Here is a 16,020-nt window from a genome sequence, read left to right on the forward strand (position 1 = left end):
AAGAAATTCAGTTCTGCCTGCTATGCCAATTTCATTCATTTCCAGAGTTTTTGAGGCTCACAGATTTGTTTCTTTTTCCTATTCACTACCAGGCCTCGCTGATTTCTACCCAGACACTGTAGATTTGAAATGCAATGTAGCGCAATAGACTGTTGGTATTTCTGACCTAGTGGTACAAACGTTTTTTTCTGAAAGCAGAGGCCGGGCTTTTTGCCCAATTTATTTCTACTCATCTGTGGGCTTAAATCTCAGTTAGTGAGATTTCCACTGCTTTACATCCCACTGTACACCAGGATATGTGATAGGAGCCTGATGAGAGTTATTTCAGCATTCAACTCCTCTCTATGTTGTGTTCAACATCTCAGAGCGGGAGATACTGCACACTCTATTTTGGGAATGTTGCTCTACCAGCAGCAACAGGTGAAATGTCTAAAAACAAACTTGAGGAGCTTTCATTAACTGTTGGCTGTTACTTCTGCTTCTGTTTCTATAGAAATGTATAGCAGATGATCAAGAACTAGACCAGATGGTTAAAGACCATATATACTGTAAGCAGTGGCTTCAGCAACAGCTTTTAAAAGGGAACTGCACTCTCAGTGGCCCCAATTACTTGGAGCTCTGCAAGGATGCTAAATTATATTAATACTTCAGTCCTGACAGAAAACATTGATTCCTTGCCTTGATTTGGTGCTTTGGTGGTGCGTAGTTGGAGTGCACATGTATATTCACATTGCAAGCCAAAGGTACAGCTGTAGCTCACTCAAGAATACCCCAAGCAGGTTAAAGTCGTTAGCTCAAATATTGCTGAGAGTATGCCCAGAGATGGCAAAGAGCTCAGCATAGGTTTCCCAAATTATAGGTAAACATTTGAGCAGGCTGCTTCACTCATTGTGTGCCATGGTGCCCTGTACATACTGGTGCTGACACCCTTGCTCACCACGGTGACATTAGCTAGGATAAGGCTACAGGAGCTAGAAGTAGGGTGGACTGTAAGGTCAGACATGCATATCTCAGGGTCACCTTCCAGGTAAGACTCTGGATGCCCATCTTACTGCCTGCTCTGGCATGTTTGACTGGTATGATTGCTGAGTAGTTCTCCCAGCCCTACTGGCTTCTACTCTTCCATGTGAGTGATTATTGAGGATACGATACTTTTTGGTTCAGAGCACCACATTTAAGCCACCATGCTTTCCCAACTTTTGCTGACCCCAGGAGCTGAGGACACTTAAGGCATGCCAAGGTTCTGACATGCCTTCTGCTTCGAGTCTGATAGATGGTGGCCAAAAGGATTTCTCAGGATCATGATGTGGCCATGCTTTGCACTGGCACTGTTTAAACATGCCACTAGGTTGTGGTTCCAGGTGGCAGCTGGATGAGCATCACCCAGCTCATGCGCCTCAGAGAGGCTTTTTGTCCTAGTGCCAGCACAGAGTAGCAGAGGTAATGGCACCACTGAGACAAAAGTGTTCCTGAGAGGCATATTCAAACTGCAGTGGGAACCTGTGATGGCAGCACCGATAGGCCTGGCCCAGCTCTCCCCATCTGTGGCTGACTGCCTGGGGATTTAATGAGGCTTCCCAGTAGTTTCCAGCCCCATGCTCATGTAGCTCATGCCATTTGTGGTACCCAAGCTGGCAACTTAAATTTAGCTGAGCTATGTCTCTAGGGATACAATCGTCCCATCAGACCACAGTGAGGAAAGCCTCATTGTGCCCACACAGGCAGCCTGCAAAACCAAATGCTTTTGTTCTTGCTGGGGAACACTTCTATTGCAATTTGGAGATATTTTTTAATATTTTAAATAGTTCAGCCTGTGTGATGTAAAACTATATGGAAATAAGTTGTCCGATTCAGGTTTTCCAGACAGCAACAAATTACAACCTGGTAACTGGTTTTCATTTAGCGGCAATGAAGTGCAATGCCTCATCACTCTGACACACATGGACATGACCCGACTGATTGGAAACTCTTTTGGGTTTTTTTGCTCTTTCTTTTCCTCAGCCAAATTAAAGAAGTGGCAGTTATGCAGCTTTACCACCATTTGAGCTAAATCTTATCTGGAAAATGCTGAGAAACATAAAAAGCTTTATTCTCTGGTGTGATATATCAGCATAATTGCCAGTAAATATCCATGGCATTTATGCTTCTACTTGAGGCTTTTTTCTTCATTTTAATTAGAGCTTCATTAGTGGGGAACTTTTTTTTACTCTACCTAGAACAGCTGGGAGATAATGAAGAAGAGAAACAGCAGGAAAGTGGTGGGAGTGAAAGGAAAGGCTGTCAAGGTGATCTGAAATCAGAAGCTGGGGGAGTAAAACTAAGGTATATGAAACGATATCGGAGCTTGAGGAAGAGCAGTAATAAAGCTGAAAAATAACATGTATGTCTGGAGATTATCAGGAGAAAGGAGGAAAAAAAGGCAGAAAGTGTCTGTACAGTGCGTCCTTTCCTTGGGGGGAAGATTGTTCTGCACTGCAAACTTGGCCTTCTGTGTGACGTTGTTTGAAATAGCACACGTCACTTCGTATGAAGGCATCTGTGTAAATAGATCTGCCTCTTCACTGCCAAATCAGATTAGAAGATCTTTCTGCTGCTGATTTACGCTTCTCTCTTCCAGGTAAACGGCATGGACATCAAAAATGTGCCTCACAACTACGCCCTGTCAATCCTGAAGCAACCCTGCCACGTGCTCCGACTGACAGTGCTCCGAGAGCAGAGGTACCGATGCCGAAACAGCGGACTTTCTCTTGATGCTCACTGCAACAGGGACGACAGTTTCCATGTCGTACTAAACAAAAGCAGCCCAGATGAGCAGCTGGGCATTAAGCTGGTCCGCAAGGCTGACGAACCAGGGGTGTTTATTTTCAACTTGCTGGAAGGTGGTGTGGCTGCCCGTGATGGGCAGCTTCAGGAGAACGATCGGGTGCTGGCCATCAATGGGCATGACCATCGCTACGGCAGTCCAGAGAGTGCAGCCCAGCTCATACAGGTTTGTCACCACTGCTCTCAACTCATTTTCTGAATTCTGAAAAAAAACAAGCACTGTATTTTCACCATTTGTTGCAAAGCAGCAGAGGCTAAACTTCATGTGTGTGTTTTTGGAGGAGGAAAGGAGATGTGTCAAGTTCAGATAGGAATTTACACCTCTAAAAGCTCCTTGGTTTTACTGTGGGTACAAGGGTGAATATGGGCATGGACTCTCATAGTGATGCCTGCTACCATCAGGCCTTACAATGTTTGGATCAACATAAAAATCCATATACTCTGTGTCTTGCCAAAGAGTGATGTCGTCTGCCAAAAGGCAGACCAGCCTGTACCCTGGGAGCATTGGATCCAGCTGGTTCCTGACTTTTCCAGCCCCAAAGGAACCATGATGCTTCCTGGTGCAGCCCTGGAGCAAACCAGAGTAGCCTAAGGCAATGGATAGCATGTTTCAGGATGAACATCATCCCTCTGGAGTCAGTGGTTTCCCATGAGTGCTTTTATGACTGGAGGTATTCCACACCTTGTAGATATTTTTTACTTAAATCTGGTATGTGGAAATTCAGATGTTTTGGGGGAAAAAATGGATCTATAGCTGTAGTTTTATAAATCTTTATTTAGACTTGCATGAAGAACTAAAGCAGTGCCTCTGCAACACACTAAACAGTCTTACCACAAAACTGTCAGAAAAAAAAAACCTGTGCCTTTCTCAGCTACAAAATCAGTCAGCTTCTGCCTAATTTCCCCTCCAGAACTATTTTCATTTATTTTCTTTTTTTACAGTCTATGTTTTTAGAAAACTTCAACATAAAAAGCAAAGACGGAATCTTTTGCTGCTTTTATCCCATATTTATAGCAGTTATTGTACTTGTGCAATTTTACATTTCATTTGGAGGCACGCAGAGTATTCACATATTGAAGCATTTCGTGTGCCTCAATAACAAGATGTTATATTAGGTTGATTGCTTCCCCTTTCCGACAAGTATGATCAGGGTTTCGTGAGTCAGGCTGTAAGAACCATTCAATCCACGCATTTTGTGGAAAGGAACCCTCTTTTAGCATAGGTTCACAGTTGGCTGTGGCCAACTTTAATGGAGAAGTTTATAGCATAGGTAAAGAAAACTTGCATAATGCCAGCAGTTGAAATTCTGGTCCAGCATCTTTCTGAATTACTTTATGTCACTATCAGGGTGCAGAAGGCAGTGGTGGTGGAGGGAGGTTTAAATTCTCTGAGGGGAACAAGTCTGGAATGAAAACCTTTCTAAAAAATTGGTATTCTTGCAACAGTTCTTTATGGCTACAATACAAGACAACAGTGCTTCATAAGCAAAAAACACATGCAGCCTGGAGATGAAATGGAAAACATGACTAATGAGACTATTCATGCACCAGTGTTTAGAAACACAACTGAAGTTCTTACTGGGTTCCAAAGAGTGGATGTTATTTATAACAATGCTTGAAATGCACACCAGTCCCTGGGAATTTAAACAACATGCCCATCAAAGGGGAGACTCAGGTTTCCAAACAGCCAGGATTACATTGCATTGCTGTGAGCTCTGTGAATCACATTTGTCTAATGCAAAATTCCCGGAACCTGTCTTTTTTGTCTTGTTTTTTCATCAGTTATCATTTGCCTTTCCTGTTTCCATGTTATGCCAGAGAAAAACCATTATACTGAAGCCACAAGTGTTTTGCATTTGCTTCTTACACGAAACCATGTTTTACTCTGTCCTCTGATTTCTCAACAGTATCCTGCCTGTTGAGACCTCAGCATGTGTCACTCACAGCACACTGAGGTCTTCAAATTAATGGTGCTGGATGCTTCAAATATGCCTTCAGTTTCTTTAAAAACAGACCTGAGTTATTTCACTAAAGGTGGTGGTTGCTTGTTAGCCCAAGCACACCTGGGAGTACATCACATTTCTGTGGAACCTGATTAGTTTTGACTTCTGAATAACGAATAACTGAGACCAGTCTGATTTTTCGGACCTTTAGCAGTTGTATATAAGTATATGTGAAGCAGTTGTTAATCAGTAGATTAGATGTCTGGCTGTTTATAAGCTCAGTCACAAGAACTGAAATGAAGAAAACTCATAAGCCCTAATTAGGAACTTGCACACATTGTAATACTGGGGAGTTTGCTGCTTCCCATTTGTCATGTCATCTTTACTCATGGCCTTGGTGTCAGATGTGGCACTTTTAATCTAAATAACGTGACATTCCACATCTGTTTACCATGGGAGTGTATCTCCAGAAGAGGAACAAGGTAACAGAGCAGTGGGTGCTCATGCGAGCACATCAAGCCGAGCTGCATGGGCTGAGCCACACTTTACTACTCCCAGATGTTTGTCCTCCTCTCTCCCTCTTTCCACCACCGTGGTTTGGAGCACCTGCAATGGTGCGTGATCCCCTCTCCATGAAGACAACTGCCATCAGCAGTAAGCAGGTCATCATGTGGAGTGCATCAGCTCTTCATCGTCCCTGAGAGAGATGGAGCAGCTTCTGCTGGGAGCAGCACTGCTGCCATTTTTTAAGATGAAGTTGCCTACTAGATGCTCAGAAATTGCCACCATGACTCCCTGCTTGATTTGCTTTGATTGTAATACACATTTTAATTCCAGTAGATTGTTTCAGCTATTATTTGCATTCAGTCTCAAAGCTAACCTAATTTCTTTTAAATCGCACTTCAATGTAAAATGCAGAGAAGGAATTGTGGGGAAAAAGAAGTAGTAAGAGGGAGAGAGGAAGGGATTGGAATGGGGGAGTAATTAATATTCTGATCAGTAGAAACGTTAGTGTTTTTTATATGGAAGAACATAAATACAAAAGCTGGTCTTGCTGTTTGCATAACTTTTTAAAACACTCTGGATATCTGAGAAATTACTCTAACTTGACTGACCTAGAGACAAATGTGACATTACAATAAAGACTCTTGTTGAACTTTTGCTAGATATTCTAAAAGAATTAATCACATTTACAACCTTTCTCTAAATAACCAACTTTGAGACTAACCACGTGGCAGCAGATGAGTTTTAAACAGAAGTGGTGTAAGTTGAACTTGTTTGTTTTAGAGAAAACTAGATTTCTGTGGGGTCATATGCCCTTAGGAGGCTTAGCCTTGCATTGTTCAATTCCATCTCAGTACTATTACAAACTAGAGAACACAGTGGTTTCCTTTCTCTAGAGATACAGCATTCAGCTTACGGATACCAGTTGATTCCAGGAATTAATATTCCATGACCTAGTAAAAACACTTGGAAATTTATGTTTAAATATGTGTGTATGTACCAAGTGATATATTATGAAACAGTGGAAAATTGAGTTGCTGGTGAAAAAACTAACATCTCCCACCATAATGGGGATGTAACAAAGTGCACATTTTTTACTGAGGTATCAACTTGCTCTGAAATAGCAGAGCCTGAGCATGTGGATTTCAGGCTTGAAGTTGGAGATTTAGGAGAAGTAGATTTCATTTTTTTTTTAAACTACAGTGACATTTTCCCAAATCTTTTAAATCTCTCAACTGCTACTATTGAATCCAGCTCCAGAAACGACAAACCAAACTAGAAAAAACAAAAATCCCAGGGACATCCTCTGGCTTCTGTTAATTGTCTGTGGGAGATATGATTCCAATAGTGCAACTAACTCTACATTTGGTTTCCAGCTGCTTCTTGAATGCCAGCTTTCCTTGAAGCTTCTCCCCAGCAAGCAGGGCATGTCAGCTTGCCAGCAAGCAGGCCTGGAGGTCTGATGCCCTCAGCACTGCTGTTCCAACGTGCATCGCTGCTACACCCCCGGGGCCATTAGAGCTCCAGATGTGCTTGAGGGAGGGCCCCGTGTTAGACACTGAGCAGTTCCTCAGTAATAACCTCAAGCAAGCAGGCAGGAGTCCCCTCTGGAGTTCAGCCCTTAAGAGCTCTTCCTGCCTGCCACAGCACCAGGGTCTTTAGCCTGAAGAGAAGATTAGAGGATTATTTTTTTTTATCTTCTGAGTATGCTTCTATAGCATTCAGGCTGCTTCTACACTTCTTGTCAGTTCAGCTCAGTACGTTGGTTTGCCCTTGTAGCAGACATTTATGATTCATCCAGCTAAACCCCCTCCCTCTCAGCTCCATCTTTGCATCACTGCTCTGAGTCTCATCAAGGGAAGAATGAGAATCTCACAGAGGGAAGAATTAAGCCATTTGCTTCTAGGGAAACAGTACTGATTCAATGTGACAGAGAAAATTAACCTGTACCCAAAATTAATAACACTACTGGCACACACACAGCATATTAAAAATAATGAGCAAACATGCCTCAGTGGAAGCTTTGCAGCATCTCCCAGGCACCTAAGTATTACGACAATGTTATGCAAAAAAACCGTCAAGAAGCGTTTTGAGCTTGAGTTAACTGATTTTTGCAGTTTCTGCTCCTAGAGTGAGTTTGATCTAGTTTCCCATCCTAAACTCTATCTCTCTGTGTCCTTACCCTTTTCTTTCTCTTTGCTCTGGGACAGTAGGATTTAACTTCTCAAAACGGTTGTATAGCCCTTTCTTTAAAGCTGCCTTACATGTGTCACGCTCATCGTGTGCAGGTGGACTGAGTTACAACGTTTATTCCTCACTTTAATCAGCCAAGGATTAAGCACATCCTACAGCTCAGAGTTAATTGCATTTTTTTCCAATGTTCCTGTCCAGCAGAAGAAACTCTAGTTGCCTGCCTCTCTCTGGTGGCAGGTACATTGCTGCTCTGCAGTCATATATGCAAGTGTGTGTGAGAGATGATCAGCACTCATTTTCAGTGGATCACTGCTTCCAGACAAATTTTGGGCAGATAGGAAGGAGTTTTTTCAGAGCAAACACCAAATTTTCAAGAGAAATATTAGATGGCAGTAAGTTTTATGGACTTTAATGACCTGAACTGACTGCTGCTTTGTGTTGCTGCAATCACATTTGTGGGAAACTCAAACTACACTTAAATGAGATCCACCTCTTGTGAATCCCCTGGGGATGAGGTGCTAGGGTTTATCGTGGTGGAGTGGCGGGATTCACGTTGTTCCTCTTCCCACAGGCCAGTGAGAAGCAGGTTCACTTCATCGTGTCACGACAGACCAGGCAGCAGACACCTGACATCTTGCAGGAGGCAGGCTGGAGTTACAGTGGTGGCAGCCCCCAGCCCTCTCCTGCTCAGAGGAACATCCTTGGCAAGGTGAGGGCACCGGTGCTTGCAGGGTTCCTCTGCCATCTGTGGGACAAGGGACCGGTGGGGCAGCAGCTGTTTGAGTGTCTTGGGGTCTCACTTCTGGTTTCTGTCACCAGAAGCAGCATGGCTTACTTTGCAATGGAAACATAAAGGCTGTGCTCTTCATTATTTATACACTGCTTCTGCCCTGACTCCATCTGGGGAGGGGAGAGAAGGAGAAAGCGAAATGTGGTGGTCGAGCAGGGGGCTGACATGCCCACAGTGGCCTGGCCATGGGTATGGACCTGGCTGAGGGCACAAGCCAGCACAAGGCAATGTGCTCCAACAGATATAAAAGGCTTATGTGAAGTTTCTCCATCTAAAGCAAAGTCTTCAGGAAAAAGTCTTTAATGGATGGGCCTGAGAGATTCTCATAAGCTGCTTGAGAATTACAGTAATTATTAGTCTGTTGCTTGTCTGTTCTTAAGATACCTGTGCTCTGACCCAGCTGGCAGCTCAGCAGCAGGCAGCAGCTGTGGTCCACACAGCTGCTGCCAGCATGCTGCCTTTCTGTAGAGCTTTGGACCCAAAACATGTTTGTTCTGCCTTGGCAGCACCTGGCACTCACACAGGATGAGGGTGGGCAGCAACAGTGGGCAGCATGCAGCATAACCTGGCCTGACCCAGGGCCGCGTGCCACAGAGCAGCTGTCTCACCCAGATATGGCTCTAGTTACCAAACTATCCCTCCAGCCACTCCTCTGCACCTGGTTACATCCTGAGTTTGGTGCCTTATACTTGCAAGATGCACTCTGCATGATGCAGAGTGCCTCTTGTGGTTGAATATATGAGGGTTTGAAGTAAAAGCCAACACTGCAGGAGCTTTGGAAATGCTTGTTCTGAGTTTACTCCACATTGTTCTTTGTGCTACAGGCAGAACAAGGTGTATTCTTGAAGGAGTTGAATTTCTTTATTTCACTAAACTTCAGTTCACATGCCTGGCTAATTTACATGAAGCTCTTAGAGTGTCACCACTTGTGAGCTGGTCCTCTGTGCACCCGCTCCAGGGGTGCATCAGGGAGGTGGGCAAGCAGGGTTGGTTTAAATACATCCTGCCTGATGGGCAAGCCAGATGTGTCCATAAAGGGATCTTTGGACTGCACCAGCTGTCAGTTGGGGTGCACAGCTGTCAGCCAGAAGACAAGCCTGGCTCTGCATTCTATAGATGCTTAAAGAGACACTTTTTTAAAAGAAAGTTCTTCTTCTGTTTTTAAGAACAATACATTATTCAGTGTTTTTATGTGAAGAAAATACACTAGTGTCTATCTGGTTTTAGTTCATCTTTTTCCATGAAGTCACAATCACAGCCTTTGTGAGAATGGATCAGCAGGGGTTAAGCCAGAGAGGAGAGCCAATGCTTGGTAGTAACTATGCAGTAGCAAATAATGCCCAGCTTACCATGTGTCTGCAAGGCATTACTCCCTAATGGAGGAATGATTTCCTTAGGGAGATATGTGTAGGACAGCGATTAGCTGCTGTGTGACTTCTAGTGAAGCTCTGAGCGGCTGCTAGCTCTGCCACCATGTTGATCTGATTGATAGATACCACATGAATTTGGGAACATGATTTGGAATTGGGAACATGCTTTGTGTTCCGTAAAGCACCCTAGATCCTCATTTTCCCTTCCTATACTGAGTGGCGTTAGATGGGAGTTCATGGTAGATCCAGCCTTATTTTGGGTAGCTGCGAGATTAAGGGGCCAACGTTGGCCTTGCAATGGTCCTTTGAAGACTAGTGAATCGTCTTTTATTGAATAGGTCATGGCTTTTAGGGCAGTTTCCTCGTTGCCACTAGAGATGGGTGCTGCATAAGCACATAGATGTGTGTGCTGCTGTGGGCTTCTGTCCAGTGACACCATTTGGGCACTTTCCAGAGAAGATCATAGCCAAAAAAAGAGAGAAAATTCCTAGTTCTCTTTCAGCTTCATCTGCATTCAGTGGAGGACTTATAGCAGATAAAAAGCTCTGGTAATAGATAGGGAGATCAGTACAGCCAGTGGACACAACAGGCTTCAGGCACTGTGGGTTTTTGGTGTGATACAATCATTATTGAAGGGTTATTTGCCCTTTTACAGAGTATGAGTGTGTCAGTTTGAATTTCTCATGCTTTTTGGCTGAACGTTTAACTGATCATCATTTGCAATTCAAGATCTTTCAACTCTAGGCTTTGGCAGACTTGAAATGTTTGTTTTTAAGTAGACATTAGTGCAGGAATACTGCTTGCCAGCCTGGGGCCTGCACAGTGTCTTTATGCAGCGCACACTCCTGCCTAAAACCAAGGCAGTGCTCACTGGCTGGGCTGCGTGCTCCATGGAGTTATCTATGTGTATGGGGTATGATGAGTCTGCTACTCTCTGCCAACAGTGGGATTGCTTCATAATGCACAGCTGGTAGAGAGACTGCTAATTGACTTGAATTCTGGTTAATTTTAAGGTGGTTTTTGCCCCCTGATCTTAGCAGGTCAGGAATGCTGTCTTTTAGAGAAGTAGCTGTCACTCTAGAGTTACATATGTGAGTATGAGCTGAAATCTACTCTCAAGCCTTGGTTGTATTCAGAACCAAGAATAAGCACTGACTTCCAGTAGCTATCTTACAATGGCTCAGACACTACTTTTGGCCAAGCCATTGCCCTCATGACAGCGGGCATCCATCTAGAAAGGGTGAGGAGGCGGCTCTCTTACAAGCCAATGCCAGTGGCAATCAGCCGTGCAGCCAACAAGGTGCTGGAGAAAGAGCAGGACAGTCTGTAGTGACCATGTCCTTCCCTGTAAACTGTGAGATTGTTCCTGCACAGGCTCTCACTGAGTTGTTGCCTGGGTATGGTGATAGGGAAGGCAAAACTCAGACTGTTCTGTCTGCTGCCAGCATTCAGAAAAGAGATGTCAGAAACACTTTCTTGTGCAGTTGAGGTTGTTAAGTCGGACTGTAACACATAAACAGGCCAGATTCAATTTCTTTGAAGTCAGTGGGAACTTTGCCATCAATTAAATAGCACTTGGTTTTAATTGGAACTGTTTTCTTACTCCTTTCTAACAAATTGTCTAATAATCAAAACAAATCTGTTGCCCTGTTGCTTGAGCAGGCAATGTTTTCTGACTGTATGAGCAGGTTAGCCTTCAGGTGAAGTACATTCTCCAAACAGACACAGCTACATCTTCTGCCTGCAAGACACGTGTCATGGCTTTGATGTTGGGATAATCTCTTGTAACTATTTATTTTCTAGTAAATATGCAGAATAGAAAAAATAACCCAAAAAGAGGAGGAGATGAACTGTTATGTTTTTCTTCTCCTGACCTCCGAGGTCACTGCAAAATGACAGAGAAGGACAATTGTTTAGAAGAGAATGCATTGCAATGCAGTCACTGATAAACATTGCCTTTTAACTGGTTTACTCATTATCAGCTGTACCTCCAAGTAAGCTCTACGTGTGTTTACTAAGAAAGGCTTTACTTTCCTTTCATCACTGCCTTCGTCTCAGGCGAGTCATCTCAATCCCTTTCTGTCTGCAACCATGTAAAAAATTACTTGTGGAAGAGCAACTTCAAAGGAAAAGCAGTCCTACATGGTTGAGCATGCAAGTACCAGGACTTTCATGATTATTCATTGAAATTTAACAGGATATTTTCTTATTAAGCACTGCTTTGAAATCTGTTTCTCTGTGCCAGTTTCTCAAAAAGAGCATTAGTTGGTCTATCAGCTCATGATTTTAGTGTCTGAGACACAATGGACACTATATAGGTAACAGAATTGCTCTGGATACTCAGGGCTTCAAATCTAATTCCAATTTCATGTTTTGTACAAAATATCAGAATGCATTTTTGTGAAAATTGGTAGCCACTGTATCTCACATGCTTCAGGAAGTGTCCTTTTCCTGATGGGAAGGCATCCCTTTCCGAGGGAAAACGTTTTTAATGAATGCTAATGAAACACTAGTTTGCACAAAGACAGAAGCCCCATGTTTAAAACATTTACACCTTAAAGACAAAGCTGAAATGTAAAAACTACCTGGACTAGAGATTTCTTTTTTTAAAGGGAATGTTGTAAAACCTTCAGAAATGTTTAGGTTTGTTTGCAAGCCCTAATTTGCACATGGATCAGATGTGACATGTCCAAACAACTAGATCGGTTTGGTTTTTATCTCAGAGACTAAGAGAAGACCTTTTCCACCAAGCTCTTTGCCTTTTTCTTCCTGGAGCTCTGTGGCACTGTTCTGCTCACGTATCTAAAGATCCTTTGCAAAGGTGCTAAAAAGTCCTGGGTTTAGTTGTTAATCTGGCATCACAGAAATCCTGATGTAGTGTTAGTTCCACCAAACCTACTTTTAAAAAGCACCACAAAAAGATACAGCCTGCCTTGCTCCCAAGAAAACATCTTACCTCTGTCTCCATCCATCATCATCCTCTGCTCCACTTTCCGTGCTGCTGGCACAGGATTCAAGGTGGAATATCTGTGGGATCTAGGATTTCCGAGAAGAGATTAATGTGGCTTTAAATGAGTTTTATATATTATTTTGGCCTAGTATAGATGCGAATTCACATTTGTGAATGAGAAGATTTGTTGGTTTTTTTTTTTTTTTAATATACATTTGAAATGTATTTAGCAGCATGCTGTTATACGTACATATGAAGCTGTAAGGATGCTGCTGTTTCTGCAAGAGGGGCTAGGATCTTCAGGAGTTCATGCCAGGAGTACAGCTTATGAAATACTTAAGGAAATCTAAGGAATTAACAGTTAAATCCATATTTTCTGGACAAGCATCATTGTCTCTCAAACTCTTCTGTAAGAGTTGGATGCATTGTCAATGTGACCTTCAGTTCACAGGTTTTGTTGAAGCTTTTGTTGCCTCTCCATCCTGTGAGGCCTCCTGTGAGTTTGTTTCACCCTCGCTCATACATTAGTTACTGCATGACCACCAGTGTGTGTATAACTTTTCACATTTGAATAAGGGGATGAATAAGAGGTTTGAATAAGGGGACGAGTGTCCTGAGACAGGAGAGGTAGCTGGTCTAAGTAACCTTGTGAGCACAAGCACTAGGAAGAGTACCTTGGAAGCTGCTGGCTCTTCACTCTATAAATGTTTTTCTCTTTTCCCAAACAGAAACACATACTCTTTGAGTGTATCCCCACCAGTAACTTCTACAGAAACATAGAAATCTGGAGGAACAAATGAAGTGTCTATTTTCTAATCTATCCCCAAGAGTTTTATTCCTTTAACCCAGGTGGATCATTTCTCATTAACTGTGCAGATGATGAGCTATCGTGAGCTGATAGGCAGTGACATGAGATCACTAGTGATGTTAATATCAAGAAATATATGGATCTCATAATATTTGGATAATAAATATATTTGGATCTCATTAGTATTTGTATGTACGTAGATGATGAGTGTCAGGAGGCTGGGACATCCCTTTTTTCTATTGTATCTAGCAACAGGACAAGGGGAAATGGGATGAAGCTGGAGCACAGAAAGTTCCATTTAAACATAAGGAAAAACTATTTCACTGTGAGGATAATGAAGCCCTGGCACAGGCTGCCCAGGGAGGGTGTGGAGTCTTCTTCCTTGGAGGTCTTCGAAACCTCCCTGGACACGTTCCTGTGCAACCTGATCTAGGTGGATCTGTTTCTGCAGGGGGGTTGGACTAGATGATGTCTAAAGGTCCCTTCCAACCCTACCATTCTATGATTCTATGATTTTTTTTTCCAGAAAAAAAAAGTCAGATTCAGGTTGGACTAGATGATCTCTAAAGGTCCCTTCCAACCCTACGGTTCTATGATTCCATGATTCCTTATTTACACTTCAAAGACCTTTTTCCATTAGTGTCAATACTAAAACACTCCAGATTTTCGTGGGAGCGCTGCCTGGCTTTAATCATTAAAGCCCAGATTATCTCAGCCTAAACCCTGGGGAGAACCGTGCCTGCCAGCTGGCCAGGAGTGGCAGGCAGCTCTCAAGTGCTTTGGTATTCCCTCAACGAATATTCATTTTAGTAGAAAATGCCTGAATTGTCAGGGAGGTCCCCATGCCCACTGTGTTCCCTGTTGCTGTTTTCTCCATCACAGGGCACCCTTCACACCGTCACCTGTCACGAGAAGGTGGTGGCTGTCCGGAAAGATCACACAGAATCTCTGGGAATGACTGTAGCAGGCGGAGCGTCTAACCGGGAATGGGATTTGCCTATCTATGTGATAAGTGTTGAACCTGGAGGAGTTATCAGCAGGGACAGCAGGATAAAAACAGGTAAAAAGAGGGGATTTTGAAAGCCTACTTTAACACAAAGGCTTCCTTTGATAAGTAGAGGGACAATGAAAGAGCATCACATCTTCATCCATCCCATAGGTTTTGGGATGTCTCAGATTTAGAGGGTCTCAAGTCAGCACCAGAAAAGGTATATGAGACAGCAGTAATCGTCTCTGTGAAGTAGGTTGTAGGCATATTCTGGTAGGAAAAAAAATAGTTTTTCAAAGGAAAATGAGCTTGTACCTCTATTGCCTATCTACTGAAATCATTGTGCAACCTTCATGGTTTTGTAATGTAAATTTGTGTGTGTGCTTGTCATATCACTCATGGCTTTGAAAGAAATATAAAGGAGAAGAATTCCCGTTATACATGAAGCAATGTTAGTACCTTGTGGCTCAATATCATATCTGCAAATGTTGGCTTCATAATTCCATTTGTTTCTTGACGTAACAGAGCGGTAAAATTACTAGCTTCTCCCCCTCTGCATGGATAAGCCTTTAGAGTAAGATGAGAAACGTATTTTACCGTGGGGTTTTGTGGGAATAGTTAGGAGTAGAGGAATGGTGAAACTCTCCGTTTGCAAGATGTTAAAATCTCCAAGAGCCATGTACCTCTGTACTCCACATTCAGCAACCACACAGCTCCCTGTCACTTTGCCCTAATCCCTATGCTCCGCTTCAGCCCAGTCACCGCCTGAAAGCTGGAGAGAAATCCTGAGTGTGAGGGAAGTGAAAGCATCCAAAAGCAGGGCAGAATAGCTGCAGCCTGGCCAAGCCCCGTGAGCCTGGTCACAGGGCCCAGAACCAGAATGCATGGGAAGCTCCACTTTGTAGAAGCTATGGTTGCTCATCAAAACCCATGTAAGAACAAGACAACAGGAGCAAACCAGCAGGTTTCCCCTTTCCTCCTACTGGGAAATGACTGCCTCTCAGTGGGGTACATTTTCCAAAAAATATTCATCACGAGGCAGTATGGAAAATTCAGCCCAGTTAATTTGATAAAATTAGAAACAAATGAATACGTGATGCTATGACAGTGCCATAAGCCTCCAGCGTTTAAAGCAGCCCTCAGGCTGTTGTGTGTCTCATCAGGCAGACACAAGAAGAGGTTAATATTCACATCACCCTGCCCTGACAGCCCATGACTGAAGGAGCGTGCAGGCCACGGGCAGAGGGCACCCAGGGAAGCTTTGGCACTGGAGAGTGCCATGGAGGGCAGCACAGCACTTGGCATCGTGGCCGCTTGCATGACACTAATGATGTCTTTATTGTTCTCCCTGTAGTAATTGAGGTCATCTTTGCATTTTTCTCTGAAGCTGCTGTGCCTACATTATAAATAAGCCCTAAGATGTTTTGGCTTGAGGCCATTTGAACAGGCATTAGCATTAAAATAATAACACATTACTCCACAGAGCAAACTTAACCAAGAGCCAGCTGGAGTGGCAGCCCTCAGCTTAAGGGAGCACAGGGAGCAAAACACCTTCCGGCTGTCAGGTTTCAAGCTCAGGTTGAGTACAACAGTTGTTAGCCAGAAGTAGGTTTTAGAGACCTGGGCTAGCATCAAGTGGCCAAACTAAAAC

The 16,020-nt window shown here is 43.4% G+C and overlaps 1 protein-coding gene across 1 annotated transcript in view; it reads left to right on the forward strand.

Moving 5' to 3' along the window:
* The window catches only part of LNX1 (ligand of numb-protein X 1), a 67,133-nt gene that overhangs the window by 41,659 nt on the left and 9,454 nt on the right, over positions 1-16,020 (forward strand). The window contains 3 exon segments of the mRNA XM_061993485.1: positions 2,618-2,989; positions 8,035-8,172; positions 14,264-14,441. Coding sequence (XP_061849469.1) covers positions 2,618-2,989; positions 8,035-8,172; positions 14,264-14,441 — 688 coding nt within the window.

Source organism: Colius striatus, chromosome 3, assembly GCF_028858725.1.
Source record: "Colius striatus isolate bColStr4 chromosome 3, bColStr4.1.hap1, whole genome shotgun sequence".
Taxonomy (NCBI): Eukaryota; Metazoa; Chordata; class Aves; order Coliiformes; family Coliidae; genus Colius; species Colius striatus.